This window comes from Stegodyphus dumicola, chromosome X1, assembly GCF_044657685.1.
Source record: "Stegodyphus dumicola isolate Sdum_Otavi_A_Nest chromosome X1, ASM4465768v1".
Taxonomy (NCBI): Eukaryota; Metazoa; Arthropoda; class Arachnida; order Araneae; family Eresidae; genus Stegodyphus; species Stegodyphus dumicola.
Genome location: NC_140780.1, coordinates 180,262,170 through 180,287,490, shown reverse-complemented (window position 1 = coordinate 180,287,490; position 25,321 = coordinate 180,262,170). Strand labels below are relative to the sequence as shown.

The 25,321-nt window shown below is 33.8% G+C and overlaps 1 protein-coding gene across 9 annotated transcripts in view; it reads left to right on the top strand.

Annotated features, from left to right (window-relative positions):
• LOC118188598 (proton-coupled zinc antiporter SLC30A2-like) overlaps positions 1-22,834 on the top strand; it is a 96,357-nt gene extending 73,523 nt beyond the window's left edge. For all 9 annotated transcript variants that reach the window (XM_035359075.2, XM_035359074.2, XM_085807254.1 and 6 more), the window contains 5 exons: positions 1,315-1,468; positions 10,848-11,043; positions 15,667-15,772; positions 15,872-16,006; positions 21,288-22,834. In XM_035359075.2, the coding sequence (XP_035214966.1) occupies positions 1,315-1,468; positions 10,848-11,043; positions 15,667-15,772; positions 15,872-16,006; positions 21,288-21,433 (737 nt within the window). In that variant the 3' untranslated portion in view covers positions 21,434-22,834. The remainder of the gene's footprint in view (positions 1-1,314; positions 1,469-10,847; positions 11,044-15,666; positions 15,773-15,871; positions 16,007-21,287) is intronic.
• Positions 22,835-25,321: the final 2,487 nt, after the last annotated feature.

Here is a 25,321-nt window from a genome sequence, read left to right as displayed (position 1 = left end):
TTTAAAAGCTGTTGCATGACTTGCTGCTGAAAGTTTGAGTAGTTACAACCGGTTAGACGAAAAGGCAACAGGCAAGGTCCGATGAGGTTCCCCCACAATGCCGGCCCAAATATTAACCGAAAACCGACCTCTTCGCTGCAGGACGTCTTGTTGTATGAGGGTTCTCTTCCGCCCAGAGATGGTAGCACACTTTTCAAGATAACCATTGTACAAAAGAAATACGAGGTGCATAATCGCTCGGTTGAAGTGCATGGATACTCTGCACGTGATATGGATCAATTTCGTTTTCTCTCAGAATTCGAAACTTGAACGGGAAACCCCAACTGCGTGGACTAAATTTCGCGTACTCAAACGTGGAGTCCCCACAACCTGATATAGAACATTCTCCTCGATTGTTCGGAGTCCGTGTTGATCATGCCGGATTCATGGCAGCTCTTTGAAAGGAACCTGTCTCCGGTGCAGCATTGCAAAGAAATCACTGGGTGTACACCTCATTGCAAGCGCTGTGAGGTTGGCCCACTACAATCTGCAGCCCTGTATGCATGTCGGCTAACTCTGCGTTCTTGTATAGGCTAACTCTGCGTCCTTACGATTTCTTGCAAGAACTCTCGGAACTTTCGTGCAACATCATCTAACGCTTCAGAATTCTATACGTTTCTATAACATTGCAATACGATTCCGGGTAGTTAGGATGCACAATACTCCTCCTAGAAGTTCTGAAATGTGGTACTGAGGCACCCTGTATATATCTACATACATACGTGTGTGTATTTGATTACACGCTTGCAGGCATCATTTTTGGAATTAATAAAAATTAAAAATGATCCTCTCCAGAAACTTGCTCCATACCTGATAAATTCCTTTTGAACTGGAAGCTTCATTACATACTGTAAGTATCGCTTTGCTCCGTTCATGCTGTCGTGGTGTAAATGATTAATATAATCAGTTAACAGTGGAAAATTCTGTCCCTGTTTCAAGCAATTTTTATTACTTTTAAATGATAGTCCTTTCATTTTCGTGCATTTCTAATTAGTCTAATTGTAGAATTACGTTTTTGTTTAAATTTCTAGACAACCTGCTAAGAGTGTAACATGAATTATAGTTTTTGAATATTGTAATTATTGGAATACAACGATATTCTAGAAATAGACTGCTTAAGCTGCCATTATTTACATAAATCATTCATTAAAAAGAAAAAATGTTTTATCACATAAAGGAAAATGTTTTGGAGAAAGCGAAAGAAGTTCATTCATATGTTATCAAGCATTCTTTGTTATTTATGATTAATTCATTTTTTCTACACTTTTTCCACAGAGGTGATTGGAGCTCTGACGTCTGTGCTCTTAATATGGGTGGTTACGGGTGTCCTTGTATATATGGCAGCTCAGAGAATAATAAATGAAGAGTATGAAATTGATGCTGAAATAATGCTTATTACAGCGGCTGTTGGCGTTGGCGTTAATGTAATGTAAGTAATCCATATGGCTTTTCACATCCTTTTTTTATGATAAAAACCGTCTGAGTGACATTAAATTTAAATAAAATAAAAGCTTTTTTAGAACATAATATTACTGTAAGAAATGTCTGCAATGGAATATCCGATTTTCAGGCTGTTGCGTTATGCAAACAAGAAATTTATCATCCACGCGAAATGGCAAGTTTCGCCGATGTAGGAGACATAAGACTTTTTTTCCCTCATAAATTGGTATAAAGCTGATTCTCAAAGAATTGCCTTTCGATGTGGAATTTTTCCTCTCGGATTTTTTACTTGTAGTTTCTTTACAACCGAGCAATTAAAAAGCAATAAATGGCTTTCTTGATAACTATTTTATTTTTTAATAATACATCAAATTGGTGTGATTTATAATAATTTAATTGATATAATATACCCAAATAATATACTCAAATAATTACTAATGTCGAAGGTGTGAAATGAAAACACTGACTGAAAGCAAATATTGCTAACCGCAACTGATAAGTAAAATAAAAAATAATGAAACCCATAAATAAATGCATGTAAATTAATATACATCTTTATTTACCGTGCCTTAGTTATTACTTTATTTGTTTATCATATACCTTTGTTTATCATTTTGAATTTTCATTTCAAGAATTGATCAACTAGGGGCTTCAAAAATAGCATTTTGAAATTCTTGAAAATTGCAAAATGGTGCTGCATCCCCAAATGTTACATTTTAAACAGTTTTATCTGCTTATTTATAGCTTTTTATTAGATTTTTTATTTCTTCTCCGAGTAGATTCACATTTTTGTTTCAAAGAATACTTCGAGCTCAACATTGGTTGACCTTCCTTGCGAGTTATTTCACAGGATGATTGATATATTGCGTGAACATAATTATGTCAAATGTATGAACGCTAAATATGTTTCAAGGCAGATCTTTCCCATAATTAATTTACAACAAAAATATCTGAAATTCAATCAAGATTTCCACAGTGTACTTAAATTTTTGAAATATATTTTTTAATTATCGTGTTTTTGTTAGACACGTTTAGAGCTTATTCTTTCTTTTTCGTTTTGCATTACGCTTCCAGGGCATTTTTTATTTAAGGGAGCTGGCAATTGTTGCTTATATCTGAGGCATAAAAGATCTTTAGTTTATTATCCAAGTGACCTGGCAATTAGCCAGTTCTTAGAGATGTCGCCACTCGAAGTGGCATAAGATCTTAAACTTTCAAATTAAAATAATGCATTTCTTAACTGAGCGATTTAAAAACAATACACACAGTTTTTAATATTTTCTTTTACTTTATTTTTTATGATATATATGATGTAATTTATAACACAGTTAATTCATGAAATACATAATATAGCAGCTAACAATTTTCATGTGCATTTCAACTATTTTAATAAAATCAAGATGTTTTCTAACACTGTGTATTGCTTATTTCAACACAGAATAATCGCTTGCTCGCCGCCTAGCATTCAATATTTATTTGTGTAATCGTTTTAACAACAACTTAAGATGATTAAAAAAGTTTAAAAAATAAAGCCATGAGTATAATAGTTAGTCTCCTGTGAGTTTGTTAAAACTATCTTTTTAGCAAAGCCTGATTTTTCTGCTAGCATGATGTTTAGGGGCGGTTGATTGTACAATCAATTAAAATCCGAAACAAGGCATGGACATTTGTGACTGTAGTCTGTTGATGAATTGGGGGCAATTAAAATCTCTTGATACGAAAGCTTTCTCGAAACGTTGGTGTAGAGGAAACGAGTACGGAACCCTTGAGTACATTGGATACTCTCGGACAAAACTGGGAGGAAGTTTAGGTAAATAACCTTTATGTATTTTTGCTTAAACTAAATCTTGTATTAGGAAAGTATCGATAAAAATGCTGTTGTTTCCGGTAAACTAGACTACATTGGACTATTATTATTTTGATTTAATTACGCCATTGCTATATAATTGTCAAAATTTAATGTTAAAGTTTAAAATATGAAGAATTACCCTTTTCCGAAACTAAAAATGTGTTTGAAAGAATTATATTCCAGTTAAGAGAGAATGGTCAGTTTTATATAGTAAAATGTTTCATCCCTCCTCTTCCTTCCTAACCAATATATATAATGACTTATACAGATTTATAGACATTGGTATTTCACCTGTACAGAATTTATTGAAGTCCCCGTATCGCTACACTGGAGAGCCACGGACAACAATATCAGTGTAGCTGTGGTATTAGCTGCTGCGGTCTTGTCAACACTGCTTTCTTGACTAATATGTTGAAGGGCATTCTTCTTTACACATCTTTCAAATGTGGTTAATACCTCAGCTTCATGATAAAAGAATCGTTGATCATGTATGGGTACAGCATGACTAGGCTCTATCCCATCTTGCTTTTCATGTGTGCGATTTCGTTGACGAATAATTTCCAGTGCACTGGATCGGATGTTTTTCTTAAACATCTTTATCTCCATTGAAACGGCCGGCAGAAGGCCTGGATCTTTCAGCACCAGACAATTCATTGTGCAGAATAATTAAGCATGTTTTCCAACGTCGGTACAGGACAGATGAAGAACTGCGCTAATCTGTGAATGAAGCTTCTCAAAGATAACGGCTCGGATGCTTCGCAACGTATCAAGGACATGGAAACGCATACATTTGTGTGTACTGCACAATGGAGCAAGTACCGATCCACTGGATGCATAGTTCATATATATATATCAATAAAATATTCTGAATAATCTGAAATTAGTACTTACGCATTAACACAACCACCCTAATATAATCTAGCAATTTTTTTCAGATGAAAAGATGAAAGTTACTTATCGGGTGCAAGTTGGTGTTTTCGCGACTTTTTTTTTTTTTTTTTTTTTTTTAAGATCCCAAGCTGTTGATATTTATCATAAACCGGCAAACTTCATATATAAATATATATATATGTAAAATATAAAAAATAGAACAGCTTTGCTCTATGCGAACAAGCAACCTCTAATTAACTTTTCGCAATTTCAGATCTTTTCCCTAGACCAGTATTTTCCAGAACATTCGAGCCTATTACGTAACCGCTTCTATAAATAGAGAATTCGCGCCATTTTGCGTCAGAGAGAGAGATCGCATTCTTCCTCTGCTGCTAAGATCTGTGCCGCTGCTCTTCTGCCTTTTCTCTGTTAGAATATTATGACTCACTGAAATTAATTTATATAGTAAAGAATGATAATAATATGCCTGAGAATTGAATATAAAGATGTGGAATCAAAACAAGTAATTTCTGTGTCGTCCTTGGATTGAAAAGCTTCACTTATGTGCCCGTCTGCCAAAATATTATATATATATAATGTAAGCATGTATATGTAATAAAAGCACAAGTAAGAACACTGAGATGTAGAAGCGTAGCAATGTTGTTTAGCGTTAGATTCATATTAAAGAGGAAAAAGTCGAGACGGATTAATTTCTTTTTATTTAAATTCATATTTGTGGACACAATTCATTTGGCACTCCAATCCTGCGCATTTCCAGAACATTTATGTTTTTGACACTATGGCGATAGCAACGAGCATACAGAAACATCCACGCAGCGTAGAAGTTAAAGCGAAACGGAACGCATCAGTTCAGAAGACGAAGGGAGTCAAAAGTTTTGGTTTACAATTATTTGATTGTGCAAGAGGTTTCTGCATAGAGCGTTACGTAGGATTGCATTATTAATTTGAATGACTTAGTTTAAACTTAATAAGGGCTATTTTTAAGACGAAGAGAGGAAGTCCCCAAATTCGATAAAAGAGGTTATAGCCAATTATTCAGCAATTCAAATTTTAATTATTAAATACGGACTATACGATACAAAAAAATATTTTCCGCAAAATCATTCGATAATTTTATGTTCTGATCTCCCCGTGCATACAGCCCTCTGTTTCCGCTTAAAAATTAGAGAAACTCACAAACCCGGCATCTTCCGCATTGTTAATAGGTTGCCTACCAGACGCATATCATTATTCCCCCTTTAGCGAATTTGTAATAAAAATACTGTATTCCTGCAGAAATTTTACTACAATTTCTTCTATTGCTGAAAAAATCCACGACCGAATATTTTAAAATTGAATCTCGGGCAACAATAAAAAAAAAAAAAAAAAAAAAAAAAAAAAGAGAGAGAATCACGACTTGTCTGTAAAAGACCTTTCGAACATGGATCAGAAAGAACGTTTAAGAAAATGGCGACGTTGTTTGGCTGAAAGATTGTAACGAGCCAAGTTTCCTAAAGAATGTTTATGCGCATGGTTGCCTGCCAGAGTTTGGCACGTTATGGCAATTTTGCGATTTCTACCAAGGTGGTTACGATAATACTTAAATACACTAAAATTATACTGATACTGCATTTTCTGATACTGAAGTCTCGGAGTACGATAACTTCCAGGACATATGGTAAGTTTATTTCCCTAGGACAAACCAACTGGTTGCAAGATTTCTTTCCCTGCGTGTACCATAGACAAAAGTTTCCTTTCCTAAGTTTTCCACAATAGCATTCTTTTCTTCAGGCAGACAGCCCTCTAATGCTTTGCTTTAATGAATTAATCTCATCTTTGACTGTGGAATAAATTTTAGTTTATTTCTTAAAATAAACTAAAATTTTAAAATCTCTTTAAGATTCTAAAATTTTTTCAAACTTTGTAACGTACCTGAATGTCGTCCTAATTGATATTACAATCACCAGAAACTGGCTACCATTCAAAAGGCTCGAGGTCGAAACCTGGATGAAACAAGGAGGTTCTCAAAGTATTTCTTTCCATTTGGGCGCGCCCACCAGCGGCTGAGCGGTAAAGTCGCTGAACACTGGTAGTTCGGTCCGAGGTTCGAATCCCGCGAACGGGCTGGCTGCATGGACGTTTTCGTGGTTTTCCCCATGTGTAACGTGTATATGAGCCAGTTTCCGTTAGAAAGTCCTCCACGAAGGCATCCCTTCCCTTAGGCAGATAGCCCTAGTGTGCTTTGCCATAATTAAATAAACCAAACCAAACCACTTGGCCGCACCCCAGATCATTTACTTAGTTTGGTGCATCTTAGGCAGCGTCTGTATGATGGAAGGCTGATACACAATTTTATTGTGTATTTGTTTTGTTTATCGATTAAACATCTGAAAAAAATAGTATGAATTGCTTCGAGCTTACTTCGTATATTTTGACATTTTAATACAATAATAAAATTCAAATTTAAATTCACAATCGACTTCACTTAATAAAATTGTCGATTAATTGAAGGGACTAGTTTATTCTACTCAAATCCTAAAATTTCACTAAACACACTAACTATAGTCTCTTTGCTTGTTAGAGGCAGCCATTCGTTTAATTATACTATCCGTCTGATCAACGAAATACTTTTCATTGGAAAACTCTAATTTTTCTGCATCTAGGAAAGTTACAAAAGGAGTTACATAAGTAATTACAATTAATTTAACATTTACTCATAATAGACCCTTTTCGGTACGATTTGAAGTAACTCATCTTCATTTCCAATAAATTATATAGTTGATAATACTCGCAGTAGTAAAAAATGGAACCTTTTCTTCCATTTCAAAAAATATTCTCCGCTTGAATGCATAAACTCTTTATAGCAAACGCATTATTATGTAGTCATGAGAATATGCGATAGAGAGGAACTCGATGATTTATCACACCCCTTCGCTGTTAACAATGTAGTTATTAGATAATAACATACAGGGTGTCCCAGAAAATGTACTGCATTACATGGTGTATTAGGAAAACTGGTACCGGAAAATGTCTTTATTATTATTACGGACTCCGGCACTATACAGAAAGGGAGAATGGCCCGTGGAGGACTTTACTTTTTAAAGGGAACACGCTCGTATCCACATTACACATGGGGAAAATCACGAAAATGCCCATGCAGCCAAGCCAACACAGTCTCGAAGAATAAGGCGTGAGCACGAGCAGCTAAGTGGTCAGTGACGTCACAATCAGAAGACAGACTCGAGGCAGCCTAAAATGTCTCCCATAAGCTCAGCCCCCCCTATTTTCTATGATTTGCGCGGTTGTACTGAGCTTTCGCTTTCTAAATTCGAATTCTGCCATGCATTTAGAGCCTAATTTTTATCAAAATTTCTGAAAACTTGAGGGAAGTTGATCAGGAATTGTGAACAATTAAAAATATAAATACTGTGTGTAGATTTTGTTTTCTCCAAATGCTTTGGACATTTGGGTCTCAAACAGTATGTGTGTAATTTAAATAAAATATTAAAATACGTGCTAAATAATAAAAACATTAATTTTAATTAATGATGGGTATTCATATAGTTTAAATAATAAGTATATCACAAAAATTAATGAAACAAACAGTGAGAAAATTGCTGATTTGAAAGCGTGATACTACGAGAAACTAGCATGAAAGAGCAATAAGTACTTTAACAGTATTTTCTTTTCTTTATGACGTATATTTTTCATTTATATATTTCGGAGTAAAGAGATTAAAGAATTTTACTGGGAAAATGCAAAATCAAACACTAAATTTGTTTAATTCAGAAAATGCAAAATGTCTTAAACAGTAAATATGTTAAAAAGTTTATTCTAAATCTGGATTTTTAACAGAAGATACTTTGAGGAATTTTTCTAGAATAATGAAACTGCCACTTCAACTGCAAAACAAATCAAACTGGAACTCTCACTACGCAAGATTTCTGTAAGAAAAATGAAGAAATTAAATTATATAGGCAAAAATGGGCATTATTTTGATATATTCATATAAGAGTTTGCAGTATATCACTTAAAATTCGTAATTTTACTGTTGGTGATCCGTTAATCCCTTTTTTGATTTAGTGCTTTTTTTTTTTTTTTTTTTTTTTTTGATAAATTCGCTTTTTGTTTCATTTAGGAAAAGTTAATCTTTAAACGAAGAACGCGATACACTTGCGAATAACTTAAAACAGAAAATTAAATTATAATCAAGCAGAAAACTCTTACTGAATCTGTTAGATGTCAATTACTCTTATAATGCAGTAAAAATTCTTTCTTCCGACTATGAACGATTCTTTATAAAAGCACAAAATCAGAGATATTTAATTTGTTCAACTACTATTAATCAGTTAATTTCTTCAGAACTGTTTAATCATTTAGACATACGTTTATCAGGGCATTATGCTGCAGACGTTATTAAAAAAAACTGTTTGGGTTTGTTCAAATAGTTAAAAAATTATTTTTGTAGAAGAAATGATGTAATTAAAAAGAACTCTAAAAATCGGAGAGTTCAAATTTTTAAAAATGTCAGCATATTCCTTAACTTAACCATAATGGCCGCATAACGCTATCTTTGATTAACTACTTTGAACTCACTTAAACATATTATTGTAATGGACGCAAATTTAATGCTTTACTGTATTTTACATATTTCTTTCCTGTTTATTTTTTATTTATTAATCCAAAGGGACAATTTGCTCAAAAGGACTATTAATTTAGATTTTGCATTCTGCGTTGATTCACTTTTTAAAATGTTGCCACCAAATATTAGAGCCCTGTATTATATTTAAAGAAATTAAATAACGAAGAATCTGCATAAATGTATGCATGTTTTTGCATTGTGATAAAACAACTGTACCTAGACAACAACAACTGTTGTAAAACCACTGTATCAAATTTTAATTAACGTACGTTTCTACACGAATACAGGCATGTGGAGGCCCAAATTTGGAATTTGTTTTATTATCTATTTCATATTTTGTAAAACTTTAACGAATTTTTTATTAAGAAACTCAGCGATTTCAAAGCGAGCAGTAGGAACGGTGTACTAAAAAAAAAAAAAAAAAAAAAAAAAAAAAAAAGAAAAAAAAGAAAAGTAATAATCTCCAGCGCGCGAGACTGGGTATTGGAAATTTTAAATATATGGTATAAGGTATTTCTCCCGCCTTCTTAGCATGCCCTCGTGGTGTAATGGTCAGCACGCGCGGCGCGTATTCGAGAGGTCAGTGGTTCGAGTCTCGGCGAGGGCATTGCTCATTTTCCATCCCTCCTGCTTCGAAATAACCTAATGTCTCTACAGTGGCGCACGAACTAAAAAAGGGTGGTTGGTGATGATTTTCCTCCACCAGGTTTTGGCGATTGTGCCCCTAATCCCCAGTCGCCCTTTAAAAGGGGGAGTATATGAGGTATTTCCCCCGCCTTTTTAGCATGCCTTCGTGGTGTAGTGGTCAGCACGCGTTCGGCGTGTATTCGAGAGATCCGTGGTTAGTCCCGACGAGGGCATTGTTCATTTTCAATCTCCCCTGCTTCGAAATAAAGTAATGTCTCTGCAATGCTCATTTTAAAATCATATTTCGATATTGCAGATGAGCTGAACTTTATAGTTTAAATGCGAAGAACGTGATATTTAATAAATAAAGGTAACACACAAAACGTTAAAAAAAAAGCCACTCTGGGCGTAATGTAATTATATTTTTATTTATCTATTTGTTTCCTGTATAGTTTGTTTTGTTAATATCTTGTACCGTTTGTCTTGTAAAGTTTTTTTTTTTTTTAATTTCTTGCGTAATTCTAAATTTGTTAATTTTTTGCATGACTTTATTTCTCACAATTTTTTTTTTTTTTTTTACTTATCCTGACTGTGTTACTTAGATTTTCCATCCTGTATTTAAGGAAATGATCAGTAATATATTTACATTTATGAATACATATACAATTTATTCCCTTATAGTAGTTAAGACATCTGTATTATAAGTGCATGAAAATACTGCAAAGGTTTTTTTACTATTATAATTATTTACTATTATAAGCATATTCAAGGACCAAAAGTGGCAGAAAAGACATTATTCAAGAATATAACATTTTGATGAATTTATTAAAATACATTAACGGAATGGATATGAATTTAGTTTTTTTCCCTTTTTATAGTATATTTTTTGAATGAAAGTTTCATTTCATTTATTTCTTAAATTACTTTTTTTTTTCGTGAATTTTGCCTTCGTCTTGTAATTTCTGATAATTTTTAATAATTATTTTATTTCACGCAATCGATTATTTAAAAATGATTTAAGTATTTTGGTATATACTGACAAAAATTGATATTTAGTTACCTATTTAATTTGACATAAAAAATTACTTACCTTTGATAACAAACTATTTTTTATTATTTTTATAGAGTGTACCGGTGTATCCATTTTTAAGCTCTGAAAAGTATCACGATTTTTTTCAAAAATAAACATTTTTCAACTGGAGCAAGGTTTTATTCCCCAGCGAAAAAATTTTCACCGCCTTTCAAATAGCTTCACTTAGTTGCGCACTGACATGTGAACTGTCATAAAATTTTTATCTTTCTTACATCAATTTTCAGATGAATTATACTAATAAATTTTTTTGGCTTTATAACCTGTAGCTAAATTGATTTACATTTCAGAATGGGAGTTGCCCTTCAGGCTGGTGGCGTATCTCACGGTCACAGCCACGGTGGATCTGAAACGAAAAAGCACGGCCATCAGCATGAAGCATCCGGGAAAGACAATATAAACGTCCGTGCTGCATTTATACATGTCATCGGCGATTTTATCCAAAGTCTTGGCGTACTTATTGCTGCACTTGTCATTTATTATAAGGTACGCATGAAGTGAATTCAGTATTTTTAGTCTTACTCTAGAAGTATATTTTGATGTTTCATGATATGCAGTTGATTTCTGCCTTTAGTATTGCTGAGGCTATTTATGATGCATCAGTCTTGACTAAAGTGAATTGAAAAGCAGCCTGTCCAATTTAATAAATTTTAAGTTTGTTTCCCTCTACCAACGAAGGAGCCAACCTTATTGATGTTAATACGTTTTTAGCACTAGATCGATCTAGGAAACATATCTGGTGTTCCTCTTATTTATGAGTCTCAGTGCTGTATTATTCAAATGCAGAATAAAAAAATTTCTATTGGAAGGCATATTTCTAAGCAGATTGCCTTCGAGTGTTTTGCTGCAATTAAGTAGTATTCCAACCATATTAAAATAAGAGGAAAAGTGAACTTATTAGAATTCCAAGTGGAAGTGGATGTGATACCAATTTTTACTTCTATTAGAGGAAAGTTTAAATGGAAGCTCTCGTGGAGTATAACTTTAATACCAGAGGTTGCATTTTTTTCAGGAGCTTGAAATTATTTCAAATTTTATTTAAATTAGCATAGAATGGAGTTTGAATTTGCAGCGGCGTATTAGACGTACTGACTTCAAACACTGAGAATTATAGCATATAAATAGGAGATTTATGAAGCTAACAGCTTGAACTCGTCTGGCTAATGTGGCTCGTCTGGCTGTTACCAATACAGCAGGTATTTCTGATGTACGAAGTCGTATCTGGGTGACATAAATATATCAAGAAAAATGAACTTCGTTCCTTCGTTGTAATCGCAGTAAGAGATAATTAACCAGAAAGGATTCTAAAGAACTCTTATCCAAAAAAATTAAAACAATGCTATTTAAGTTTTCGCAGACTTTTGATAGTCTCCAGACTTCGTGTTTTCTAAAGAAATGCAACCCTACTACTGGCCGAGTGGTTAAGACTGCTGAATACTGGGAGTTCGACCCTAAGCCAACGAGCTATCTGCATGGCTGGCTTTCGTGGTTTTGCCTTGTGTAATGTGAATAGGAGCTAGTTCTTCTTAGAAAATTTTCCACGAAGGCATCTCTTCCCTTGGACAGATAGCGCTTTTTATGTCATGTCATTCAATTAACCTAACCTAAACTTTTGGAAGAACTATGTTTTGGGAGTTTTAAAAACTCGAATAATACACACTGCAAACTATGCCTCTTTCATCGATGAATCAAACTTCATTACTTTTTCCCCTTTTAGTAGAGATTATACGTGGAAAAGTCTTCAAAGGCATATAATGCGGACTCCAGAATGAAGCATTAATGTGAATTGGTGATGGCTTGCGTCACAGTATCGTAAAAATCTCTCAGAACACGGATTGTTTCTGACATCCATATCGCTGCCAATGAATATCGATGTATTCTAAAAGGACTAATTAACCTAGTTCTCAAACGCATTCCAAAGGAGGTGTCATGTATCAGAATGCAAGTTCACATTGCAAAGATAATGATAAAGTAATATGGAGAAAAATGAATTCGTTGACTTTAATACGTACATCTACTATGTCCTGCACAATCTTCTGATTCCAAAACCATTGAACGTGCTTGGGATATGCTAGAGAACAACTTGAAACCAACGTGTTCCACTTCCATCATCATGAAGTGGAATAACCGCTGGAAGAGCAAAGGCTAAAATTACTGTTAATGATTGTGCAACTTGCATCGGTCATTTTTAAGAACACTCGTTTCAATATCGGCCACCAAGAGACCTTCTTAATAAAGTATTATATTCTAGGTATAAGTGTTTCAGATATTTTCATGATTTCTTTATCATTATAAAGGGAATCGCATCAGTTCCTTGGATTAGCTAATGTTTAGATGAGAAATATGACCTTTTCGTGAAGAATCTGGCTCTTATCAACATGAAAAAAAATGTCATTTATATCCCAAACCGTTTCATAAATATGTCGAGATCTTTCTCTATCCGTGCCTCAAATATTTACTTAAAATTCCGCCGCTAAGATAGATTAAATTTATTAATCTCAAACACAGTACACACAAAATTCATAGCAAACTTATCTGATAGCCGTTGAAAAGGAAATCGCTGCTAATATTTTCCGAAAGAAGAAAGACTGTTGATTTGAGTTGTAATCAGGAGACGAATTGAGAAATTTGAGGGATCATAAGTATTTTGGTACTTCACCAATATAACACTTGCTTCAGTTTACTGATCCTAAGCCAAAAGTCGCATGGAAGCTGCCTATATGCAATAAACTACATCTCGATTTGACTAAGCGCACGGAAGTAAATAAAATAGATGCGCGAATATCCAACGAAAACGCAAAATTTATGGTCTTGCTTTTAGTATGAATACCTCAGTAAAATTAATAAAAAGTAAGCAAAAGTTACAAAGTAAGTTAAGATTAAGTTATGTACAAAATATAACAACAGAATTTTAAATTAAAATTTATTGTAGGTAATTAAAATTCATTTTAGGTGAGGAATTGTTCAAAAAAGAAATGTGATATTAAAATCTACGTATCTTTACAAAAACAAAAACAAAAAAACACTCCAAATTTCTTTCTCCATTTAAGGTTGGATATTCCGTTAAAAATATAATGCTTGTTATTAAATTTGGCCTTTTGTGTTTGTAATAAAGTTGTGGTTTTGCTGAAACACGTAAATAAAAATAAAGCACGCAATAAAAGCTCATCAAAATAAGTTTTAATTTTACTAGACTTGCACAATGTTTGATATTATTGATGCAAACAGGGCAGGCAGAGTATCGGGTATCTAGAATCCGTATAGACAATTGAATTTCCAGGTATTTGGAATCCGATGATTGCAATACTATCGTAAATAATTTGAAAACTGTTTACTCTGTGCAAATGGATTCCAGTTTTCGAAAATATCTTCACAGTTTTATGTGACAACGGGTAGATCGCATTCGACTGCACATTAGTGCAAAGTCTTGCCTTTTTAAGACAGTTACTGATAGTTTGTGCCTTTACTGATGTTACTTTATTTGAATCTCAAGCAAATTGGGACTACTAAACTACTTCAGTTTCAAAAAAGATTCCTTGAAAAATTTAGAATTGAAAAAAGTTATTTTTGTGAGTTTTCTAGAGAGTTTTCTTATTTTTTCTTTTGAAAAAAAACTCGCTAAATAAAAAATCATAAATCTAGATTTGCTAAATCAAGATTTTGACGGTTTATATGTTTTACATTATAAGTTCATATATATATATATATATAATACATACTGCTTCTCAGGATGTGGGTGTTTTAATACATTTTCATGTAACAAAAACCTAACCTTTCAATGCAAAGAAATGCACCCATCTCCTGCAGTAGAGAACAGTTTTGATGAACAGGAAGAGCTCTAATCATTTCTGAAGCCAGGACAAAGTCAACTTGTCTAATATTACGCATGATTTAAATTTTGTGAACTAATGTCATTGCTTTTCATACTGAAGACCCTAGGTAGGGTTGAGGTATTAGTAAAATTTTATTCTATAAATATCACTCTATTTTTGTTACAATATAAATTTTGTTGTAATTTCTCGTATAAATAACATGAATATATCTTATATTCATAGTTCTTCCTATTTATTACATGTTTTTATGAGAACTCCTTTCAACATGGGAAAATATTAACTCATACAGACGTAGTCTCTAAACCAGAACCAGAGTTTGAAGAATGTCATTAAACCGATATCCAAACTGAATTTTGGGGACTAAATTTGTAATTAGTTCAAGAGTTATAACTAATCTTTTAATTAGAATGCCATCTTAATTTTTTTTCATTGCCAAGTACTAAAGAGTCCATCAAGCATGCAGGAAATAAATTAAAATTTTATATTAATTTTGATATGCTACGTTGTATGATCTAATTGATTTAATTCATTCATTTACAATTACATAGTTATAAGTTAAATAATTAAAAGTTACTTGTTATTCTTAAAAATAAATTTAATGTTGCTTTGCTTACTGTGCAGAAAAGTAGCGTCACAATGAATTTACGGGTTATAATTTGTAAAAAAAGAAAGTTTTATCAAAAGTAGATTATTTCAAAACATGTGTTTGGTGGAATAATGGTGGAAGCAATAACTCCTCAGAAAACTCAAAATTATGATGTTCAAGGTTATACGAGTAAATAAGAAGCCATAACTAATTTAAAAAGCTGTACTTCATAAAAAATAATTAATATTTTAAGAAATAAGCCCCAAAAAAATCAAATAATCCACTTTACAATGCACAGTCATTAATCTATACACTGATGAGGATTTTTCCTGAAAGCGTCAGATTTGGAATATTTAGCGAAAAACAATAATTTTTTTTTAGCGCACAGAAATTTTTAACTCTGAAATATGTAATGTATTGGCTAACATCCCGATAAACAGCACAGCAAGGAGTACGTTAAAATTTATTACATGACAATGTATTGAAAATATAAGTATCTCTAGTTGTCTCAACAAGTCCCATTTGGAAAGGGACCCATTTGGAATGCATATTCAAAATAACCTTAGTATAAATTGGCACAAAACTCAATTTTTAAACAAATTTAAGTATTAAGTTTTATAGCCAAATTTAAGTATTTGTATCAGTATGCTAGAAATAAATTACTGAAAAAGTTTTCATTGCCGTTTATAGAAAGAATACGCTATAGTGGATCCCATTTGCACGTTTTTCTTCTCCATCCTAGTGCTTATTACAACCTTTGCCATTTTAAGGGAGACTCTCAATGTGTTGATGGAAGGTGAGTGAAATTTATTTCTGATTATGTGCTTGCTTATTTCCATATTTAAAGTATTTCTATCGTTAGATTAATGCATGTGAAAACTTTCATTCACTACAGGTATGCCTAAAGGGATGAATTTCCAAGAAGTGATGAAGCTTATTTACACAATACCAGGTGTGGTGAAAGTGCACAATCTAAGAATTTGGTCTCTAAGTATGGATAAAACAGCTCTGTCTGCTCACCTTGTTATCGGTAAGCAAAACGTAAAACATGTCTCACATTTCCCTTTACCTTTGTATTTTTTCCCTGGGATTCATTTCACGTGCCTGTGATTTCGGCTCTTTTACAAATAGCGGTAAAACTTTGTGCTTCATAAAATTTTAAATATTTTTGTAAAATAAAAAAAAAAATATCGAACGGTATATAATTAACATCTAGCATTATTAAAAGAAAATCTAACTCCAAAAATATATGTATATCTAATTTTACAATAAAACGTTACGTTTTTTAGAACGATGTTACATGTTTTCAGGACAGAAAGAACTTCTTAAATTAAGCATTTCGAGAAGCCCAATTTGGCTAAAAGTGCCATAAAAATTACATTACAGAGTTTACGGACCAGATTTGAAAATGTGAACAAACGCCGAGATTCCTATCAAATCCATGAATTTTATTTACTTCAAGCTTCTTGTCCCCTCCCCCTCGCACAATATTTTCAGTTTGTTAGTTTGCAACAAGCTTCTGTGGAATTTTTATTATATCAATTTATTGCTTTGTATTTCATTTTGGAAAGGGAAGTCTATTATGAAATCAGTAAGTTATAAACCCCTTTTATTTTTAACACAAACTACTACTGGATTTTTTTTTAATGGCCGGGCGCTTTATTTAATAACTATTAGCCTTGCGCCACTACATGGGCCGGAAGGATTGGCCATTGCATTATGGAAGCATCTAATAGGTGACCACCGTTGCCTCGTATGAAGGGACGGACAGTTACAACCATGCCTTCTCCAGGATTCGAACCCGAGCCCATTGCTACGGCAGTAAGGGGCACTAATCACTATACCAGCTGGGCGGCACTACTACTGGATGTTGCACCAATTAGTGGAAAGTTAGATAAGATAGATGAGCAGTGATAGTTTGACCTGGTATTAAATCATGGCGAACTGTTTGGTTGTTTTGGGTATTCGCTATTTTCGTCTCGTAACATGACTAACAGTCTCTCATAAATTTTCGCATGCCGTGCTTATTTGTCCACTTGTGCACGATATAGTCCTCCCTGAAGGCATCCCCCGGTAACCTTGAATGTGCTTTGCCACCGTGATCAGTTAACCATCCAGTATGTGAAGTAATCTGTGCTGCAATTATTATATCATGAATTGAATTAGCTATTAATTATTGTGATCATACTAGTTTTGAATGGTATCCTGTTATAAAATAATGTAACGTTTATCCTTCTACTGGCACAGTTTTGTTTACAGAAGACGGACTCGAAACAATAAGGAATTAAATACAAAACATACTTTTTACAAGCACTAGGTAAAATGAAACATGGAACAAGCAGATCGGCCTCCCCTCTTTAAAAAATTATCTTTTAACAAAAATTTATTTTCCAAAGATTTCTAGGTTTCAGATGTAACAGAATGTCCTAGTGATAAAGAACAGAAAATTCCTTAAAACTTGTCAAATGATACTTCTCAACAATAATTATTTAATACCTTACTTATAGAGAAGGTAATAATTTTGCCAGGCGAACGGAGGAATATCTAGGAAGAAAAATTATTAAAGACTACTACTTCTGAAAATTAATAATTTTATTTAGCTTAAAATGTATATTTAAATAAAGTTTGCGAACTGTTATAAATGCTTTCGACATTCCTGTAGCTGAAAACGTGAACAGATATTGTACAATAAACAAATATTATCCTATCATTATTTGAAGCATTTTCGATTGATGTAAGCTATCATAGTAATCATGATGTTCAGTCGGCATAAACGTTTCATATCCCGAAGATGTATTTTGCTACTGAAAATAGAATAAGAGCAAAGTAAATGTGTTTTTAATATTCCAACATGTTTGGTTATTTGAGTATGGCAATGCACACGAGGGCCCTCTACTTAATAGTGGAATGCCTTCGTGAAGACTTTCTAAGGAAAACTGGCTCGTATTCACATTAGGAAAATCACAAAAACCAAGCATGCAGCCAGCCTGTTTGCTTGGAATCTAACTCGAGTCGAACTCCCAATGTTCAGCGGTCTTAACCGCTTTTCAACTGTTGCCCAACATGTTGGGAATTAGGTGTTTGCCATTTTGAGGAAGTTGTGAGTTTCACTGTTTGCTATATCCATTGCGAAATACTGCGCAGTTATATAAAGGAACAGTATGAAACTATCACAGACATTATTTCTGCACTCCTCCCCCTTTTGTGTGTATGTGTCAAAAAGGCACTGACAGAAGATGAATGAATGGAATAAATCATTCTCATTTTAGTTTTTGAACATATCTGCATTCAACTACATGCTCGACTTTCCTTTGCTTGGAAACAATTTCACCTTGATGAGTTAAATTGATTCTCGCCAAATAAACTGAAATCCTTATCTCACTGTTCCACTAGCGACTGAGTGGTTAAAACCGTTGAATACAGTTACTTCGACCCTAGGCGAACGCATTGACTGCAGGGTTTTCCCCATGTGTAGCGTGAATATATAAGCCCATTTTCCCTTATGAAGTCTTCCATGAAGGCATCCTTAGGTAGATAGCCCTCGCGTGCTTTGCCATATTTAAATTCATCTTAATATATCACACTGTTTATTTGTTTCCTTATACGAAGCAGGATCCTTATACGTCCCAGATAGGAAACCAGAGTTGTTATAATTCGACCATCTTAAACGCAACCTTGGCTGGCATTCTGCCAAAACACATAGAATCGTCCAAAAGGGGCGTTAGTTTTGTTCCGCGAGGTAAGAGGTCACCTGAAAGTTCTCTCTTCGCTGGAAAAAGGGAAAGTCCCCATATCATCGGGTGACGCTGTCGTCAATTGTCTTTCGCGCCTTTGGGTTTTTTTTTCCTTTTAATTACAGAAATAAATGCCAAGATTAGCATTGCTTTGCAACCCAGAAACCAATAATGTTAATTTTTTTAAATTATTTATGAATTTTATATGAACAATCTGTATTTCATTGCTTATTTTCAAAGATAAGGTCACTAAAAATCATGGAGCTATATTCTTTAGCGAAAGTATTCTTTTTGTAGTGAAAAAGGAAACCGTGCAATAGATTTCCAGGGTATCAACATAGGTTACTTAAAAGCAATTTTGTTTCCTTATGTCTGTGCCGTTTTAACACCGTGGAAAAAAACGGGTGGTGGGAAGAACAGAAAAAATCCCTACGATATGATTTCACTCTGAGTCCATCCACCCTATTTTGAGAATAAATCAGTCCAAATGGCGCATGCTCAGTGTCGCGGCTAAGGCGGTCGAACTATACTAATTTCACTTGTCTGGATGTAATCAGATCAAGCCCATAAATCATTATCGTGGCAAGGAGTACAAGACTGCGTCTGTCGTTATCCAGAGCCTTGAACACCATACAGATGACAGTCCGACTTATACTCAGTTCAGCCTTAATTTTGAAGAGCACCCAGGGTGGGCGGACAAGGCTCTCCCTCCCCTCTTCTTCACGTACCACTGCTTCTCGAAAGGACTTTCGGCACTTCACATATTTTGAGTGACCCATGCTGCAGAGACTCTAATCCATACCTTCTCCGAGACTCGAACCCTTCAGTACGGCAAGCAGCCTCGCTAACAACTTTCCCGTCTGGGGCGGCTAGGAAAGCACAGCAACTTCTGTTAATGAACTCGCGTAATTGAGTCTTGATCCTTCTTACTAGAAAAGTAACATTAATAACAGTTTCATTTCGAAAATGCAAGCAAGTTAATTTTCTAGTTATTTCCTCGAATTATCTTAGCAGATATGGATTGTATTTAATTTATATTATAAATTAGTATTATATTAGTGTGCGATATTAATATTCTATTCTTTAACTAAATTAAATTCGTATAGTTCAAAGGCCTTTCAGAATGAATTTTAATGCAGTTAGACTTCACAGTAGTTCCTAATCGTAAACAATCAATAACAGTGCACAGTGAATCGATGTGCCAGAAATGGCACCTGCTTAGTATGATGAAAAAATAATACTAATTAATTTTATTCTAATTTTTTTCTTCACGCAATTTACCGTAAATTTAGAGTCGTTATTATCATGACACGAATAAAAATTCTTCTTAAATTGTAAATAATATTTTATTTATTCTTTTACAAAAATGCTTCCCTTCCTTTTCTTGTGTGATTCTTTTAAGATATATTGCACATCAATTAACCAATCAACTTCCGTTAATGAGACATTGATTCATAAGTTAAAAGTGATTTATAGTAATAGCAGTAAAAATTTCTGAATTTGGGCATTTACCAATAAATATTAAATCCTTTCTAAGATTTTTGATGCAGTTAGACTTCACAGTAGTTCCTAATCGTAAACAATCAATGACAGTGCACAGTGAATTGATGTGCTAGAAATGGCATCTGCTTAATATGATGAACAAATAATATTAATTAATTTTCTACTAAAATTTTTCTTCACGCAATTTACCGTAAATTTAGAGTCGTTATTACCATGACACGAATGAAAATCCTTCTTAAATTATAAATAACATTTTATTTTTCTACAAAAACTTCTCCCTTCCTTTTATTGTGTGATTCTTTTAAGATCTATTGCACATCAATTAACCAATCAACTTCCATTCATGAGACATTGATTCGTAGGTTAAAAGTGATTAATTGTAATAGCAGTGAAAATTTCTGAATTTTGGTATTTAATCCTTCTTAAGATTTATTTCCGAATTCAATACTAAAATAGAAATCTGGGAGTTTATTTATGCAGAACGTGTTGAACAATATTGTCGAAAATGCTGTGTACACAAGCAAACCTTTGTCATAATTGAAAATTAACCATTTTCATTGTTGAATCGCAATGTGCTGCGATCAAGAGCAGAGCTAAAAAGTCTCAAAAGATCATTCAGCTATTAATGTAAATTATTTCAGTTTAAATATGTTGTAATAAGTGCTTTTACTTTATATAAATGCGGAAACTTACTTTTAACTTTAATTTCTAAAATTAGTTACCATGGGTTATCCGGAAAAGTGTTATACAAAATGCCTTAATCCGAATTTTTTCGGATTAGTGGAATTCTACTTACTTCACAAGTGTTAATAAAATTTAATTAAAATAAGAATTAAGAAGATTAAAAAGCTGAATCAAAATAAGTCGGAAGCTTAAAAAATAGAATTAAAACAAGAGCACAGAAACTGGACTAAAATATAAAATCTTAAAATCATAGGAGAAAAATGTTTGAATTTTAACAAATTCAGATATTCTTATTAATTCGAATTCGTTCTGGTATCGCTTAAAACATTTTGGATAACGGAATTATTTAATTGTAGATTGATGTTAAAACTTTATATTTTTCATTTATAGCATCAGGGGAAAATCCGATTACTATTTTAAAGAAGGCATCGAGCATCATTAGAAGAGATCTAGGTGTCTTTGATTTGACGCTGCAAGTGGAGGAATACAGAGAAGACATGCAGGACTGCACTAAATGCAAAGAACCAAAAGACTGAAGAACTTATGTGTGTTTTTGCTGGTGGCAAACACGCATTTTATTCAGAAAATATGGAAAAATTAATGAAATGTGCCGCATAAAATTTATATACGATATCGGCGCTTTTCTCAAACACGCTATTACTCTTCCCGTGCATTCTGGGAATATGACTCTTTACTCTGCAAAGAAGGAAAAGAAGAAAACCCTTCGAATTGTATTTTTAAAGACCCCATTAAAAAAGTTAAGTAAAAGTGAACGCAATTTTCTTATGAAATAAGAAAATGTATTTAGTCATCGTTGTAGCCTAGAAATTGTGAAAGGCTTAGATTTGAGCTCTTATCATACATAAAAAACTAGTCTAAAGATCTCGCTCTACATTGTTAGTAACAGTACCGTCCAGAAATATGCATTAATAAAAACTGCAGGTCTTTTGCATAATTTTAAATGCTTTAACTTGCCAAACAGTTTATGCAGGGAAATGTTGCTCTAAAATCTAAAATGTGATAAAAGATTTGTCATAAAATAGAAATAGGTTTATTATCTGTAACTTTCTGCAATAAAAAGAGATTTTGTAAATTTAAATCAAATATTCAACCTTTCATAAAAATCTCTCAAATTCTAAATATCAAATGTCTGGAGATTCCTTCTGTAATTTTAAATTGCAATGATAATATACAGTTCATTTGTTCGTCTTAGTATGGTATAAATATCACTTATTAGCTTAACATGTACGAACAAATGAACTATATATTATCATTACAATTTAAAATTACAGAAGGAATCTCCAGACATTTGATATTTAGAATTTTAGAGATTTTTATGAAAGGTTGAATATTTGATTTAAATTTACAAAATCTCTTAAAATATTAATATGTAGAATATTTTCGTAAATTTGGTTTACGCCAAATAATTTTCATTAAATTACGTTGCAATTAGTATTAGAAAGATCCCATGTACCTATTTAATGTATTTTATTATGTGTCTTAATTTTATGATTATCTTTGTTACTTACACATTTTATGAGGATTTAGAATAAGATTTATTCGGGGATGTTTGAAGTTATTTTGGCTGAAATGAAGAGAACATAATTTAATAGCGCATACGCATTTAAAAATTTCTGTCTTTACTTCTTTATATAAGTATGGTATTTAAGTCTGGTAAACTTATTGTAATAGACGATTAAATTTATTTTTCAAGTTATTCAGCTACTTGCCTTCTTTCCTAAACAATGATACATTTTTTCCTGATATCTAATTGTACGTTTCTTAACGAATGTTCAAAAGATATTCTAGTCTTAGCATGAGTAGATGTTAGCTACTCATATTAATACTGGTTAACATATGTTTGTTTTAGTTACTGACATACGTAAGTATCACAAATAAATGTTAAAGCAATTATGAATAAAAGATATTCCATTTGATGCATATTGTTACTGCCTTTTTCTATGAATTGAAATTTTCAAGTTTAAATAAATTAGACAGTTGCGTTAAATTATTTTTAACATTTTACCTGATCTCTGTCTGTGTTTATTAATTAATTATGCTGACTGTCTTAACAGTATTGTGTTTTAAAATTTAACTGCTCTTTTTTATTGCATTAAAATAATGAAAACATCTCAAAGGTACGGATATAGATTATTTTAAAGTTTGAATGTTGCAGGATACCCAACATGAATTCCGACGAGGTAAGTGACGAACATAACAGGTTCAATTTATTTTTACTTCAGACGTAACAAAATGTGAATATTCTACATGTGAAGATGGATGATGAACGCACAAACATATGCGACCATGGGAAACAGTTCATTTAACGATTCTTGTGCCATAGAAAAACTGGTGGTAGCCTTGTTGACGATAACTTTACAGCGTTAAAAGAAACAGATCACGGAGAGTAAATAGCTTGGCAAGTGAAGAGAAAAGACATCTTGAAATTTTCCCATCTGTGCTGAGCTTCTTGATTGCTATCTTAAAATTTAAATGGCAATATAAGCTAATAAACGATTTTCTTTAAACTTTCGGGGAGTAGTAACAGGCTATTGTGTTCTTAAACGCTATAAGGGCTATGGTATTCTGCCTCCTTATGCACCCCAACAGTGGCCGAAATACTACACTGGTTATCATAAATTAAGCAGAAACACAAAAAATCACGATTACTGAAAAAGTTAGATGTAGAATTTTATGAAACTTACCCATAGTATATACAACACGTAGTTAGGCATCAAATAACATAAAAAGAAATTACCAGACAATTATGGTAGTATAGAAATTAGCACATGTATAAAATGAACAAATCGAAGGTGTCAGTTTGCTGTAGGAAAAGTACCTGCAATATGAAATATGATCGCCTCTAGAAGCAATACAGCAATGTGTGATGCTTTCAATTATGCGGTCTATCAGTTCCATAGGAAGCAAAATCCATTGCTCTTGCAAGCGTGGCAAGGATCTCGGGGGGGGGGCGGACTGAGAGCAGCTAGACGTCTCGCTAAAGCATCCCAAACGTTCTCGATAGGATTCAAGTCCGGGGATCGAGCTGGCCACTCCATGCCCATAATTGTTTCCTGTTGGAAGATAATCATCTACGATACGAGCCCTGTGTGATCTTGCGTTGTCGTCCTGTAACAGGAAAGCATTACCTATTGCCCCGGCACATGGGCGCATACAAGCATCAAGGATATCTTCTTCATAAACCGGAGCATTCACGATTTCCGTTGGAAAGACATGGAGGTCTGTGCGTCCACCCAAAAAGATGCTACCCCAAACACAGACACTGCCTCTTACGTATGCATCTCTTTCACGGATGTTTGATGGCTGATAACGGGTTCCAGGTTCTCTCCATTCAAATAACGCCTAGTATCTCTTTCTAGACTAAACCTGAACTCATCCGTATAATGAAAAGCCCTCCATTGATCAGGCGTCCAGTGAACATGTTGTCGTGCCCATTGCAAACGGTCCCTCCTAGGGCGTGACGTGAGCGGCACGCGAATGGCTGGTCGCCTCGCCTACAGACCACCTTCGTGAAGCCTTCTACGCACTGTTGACATTGACACCAGCCTTCCGGTGGCTGCAGCAACGGAGGATCTAAGAAGAGTCGGACTAGCGGTTCTATTCCTGCGTGCACAAAATGTCAAATATCAGTCATCGGCGCTCGTCGTAGCAGTTGGCTGTGCTTGGCTGAACCTCCTAGACGCCGAATCTGTGGTTTGAAATTGCCTCCAAAGTCTGAACCACAGAAGGACTCGCATTTGGCCATCTGGTCACTTCTGTTTGACTTTGTCCTGCCTCTAGTCTCTAAATGGCTCTCCATCGTAGTTCAAGCAGGCAAATGATGCTTGGAAGTCATTGTTACGAATTGGCTATCTCAGATTTCTGATGTCACTATCATAGTGAAATATGTCAGCTTGCTCTCAAACATGGACTTTTATGCTCCTCGTAGATGACGTATTCCGAGTGCAGCGCCACTAACTTGCATATTCCAGGTTTACTTAGCTACTCTTATTTGGCAACATATTCAAATTTGACACGGTTTGGCTTATTTTTGAGGGAGTTATCCCTATTTTTGTGATTTTTCCTTAATTTATGATAGCCAGTGTAGTTCCGCTGAACCGAAATACTAGACCGCTGAATACTAGTTCAACCCGGCTCGAATCCAGGCGAACGGACTGGCTGAGTGGTTGACTTTGTGTAATGTGAAAACCACCCATTTCGCATAAGTTCTTCATGAAGGCATTCTTCCCCTTAGGCAGATAGCCCTCAAATACTACTTTGTCATTGGTAAATACCTAACATAACCTGCAAAATGCTTCAAATCGTAGATCTGTAGAATGCAACTTTTCCCCACTATGCGTTTCACTTTCAGGTCTACAAATGGCCGAATATAAATGCCACAGAAAACGGTTGTACGCTACAGG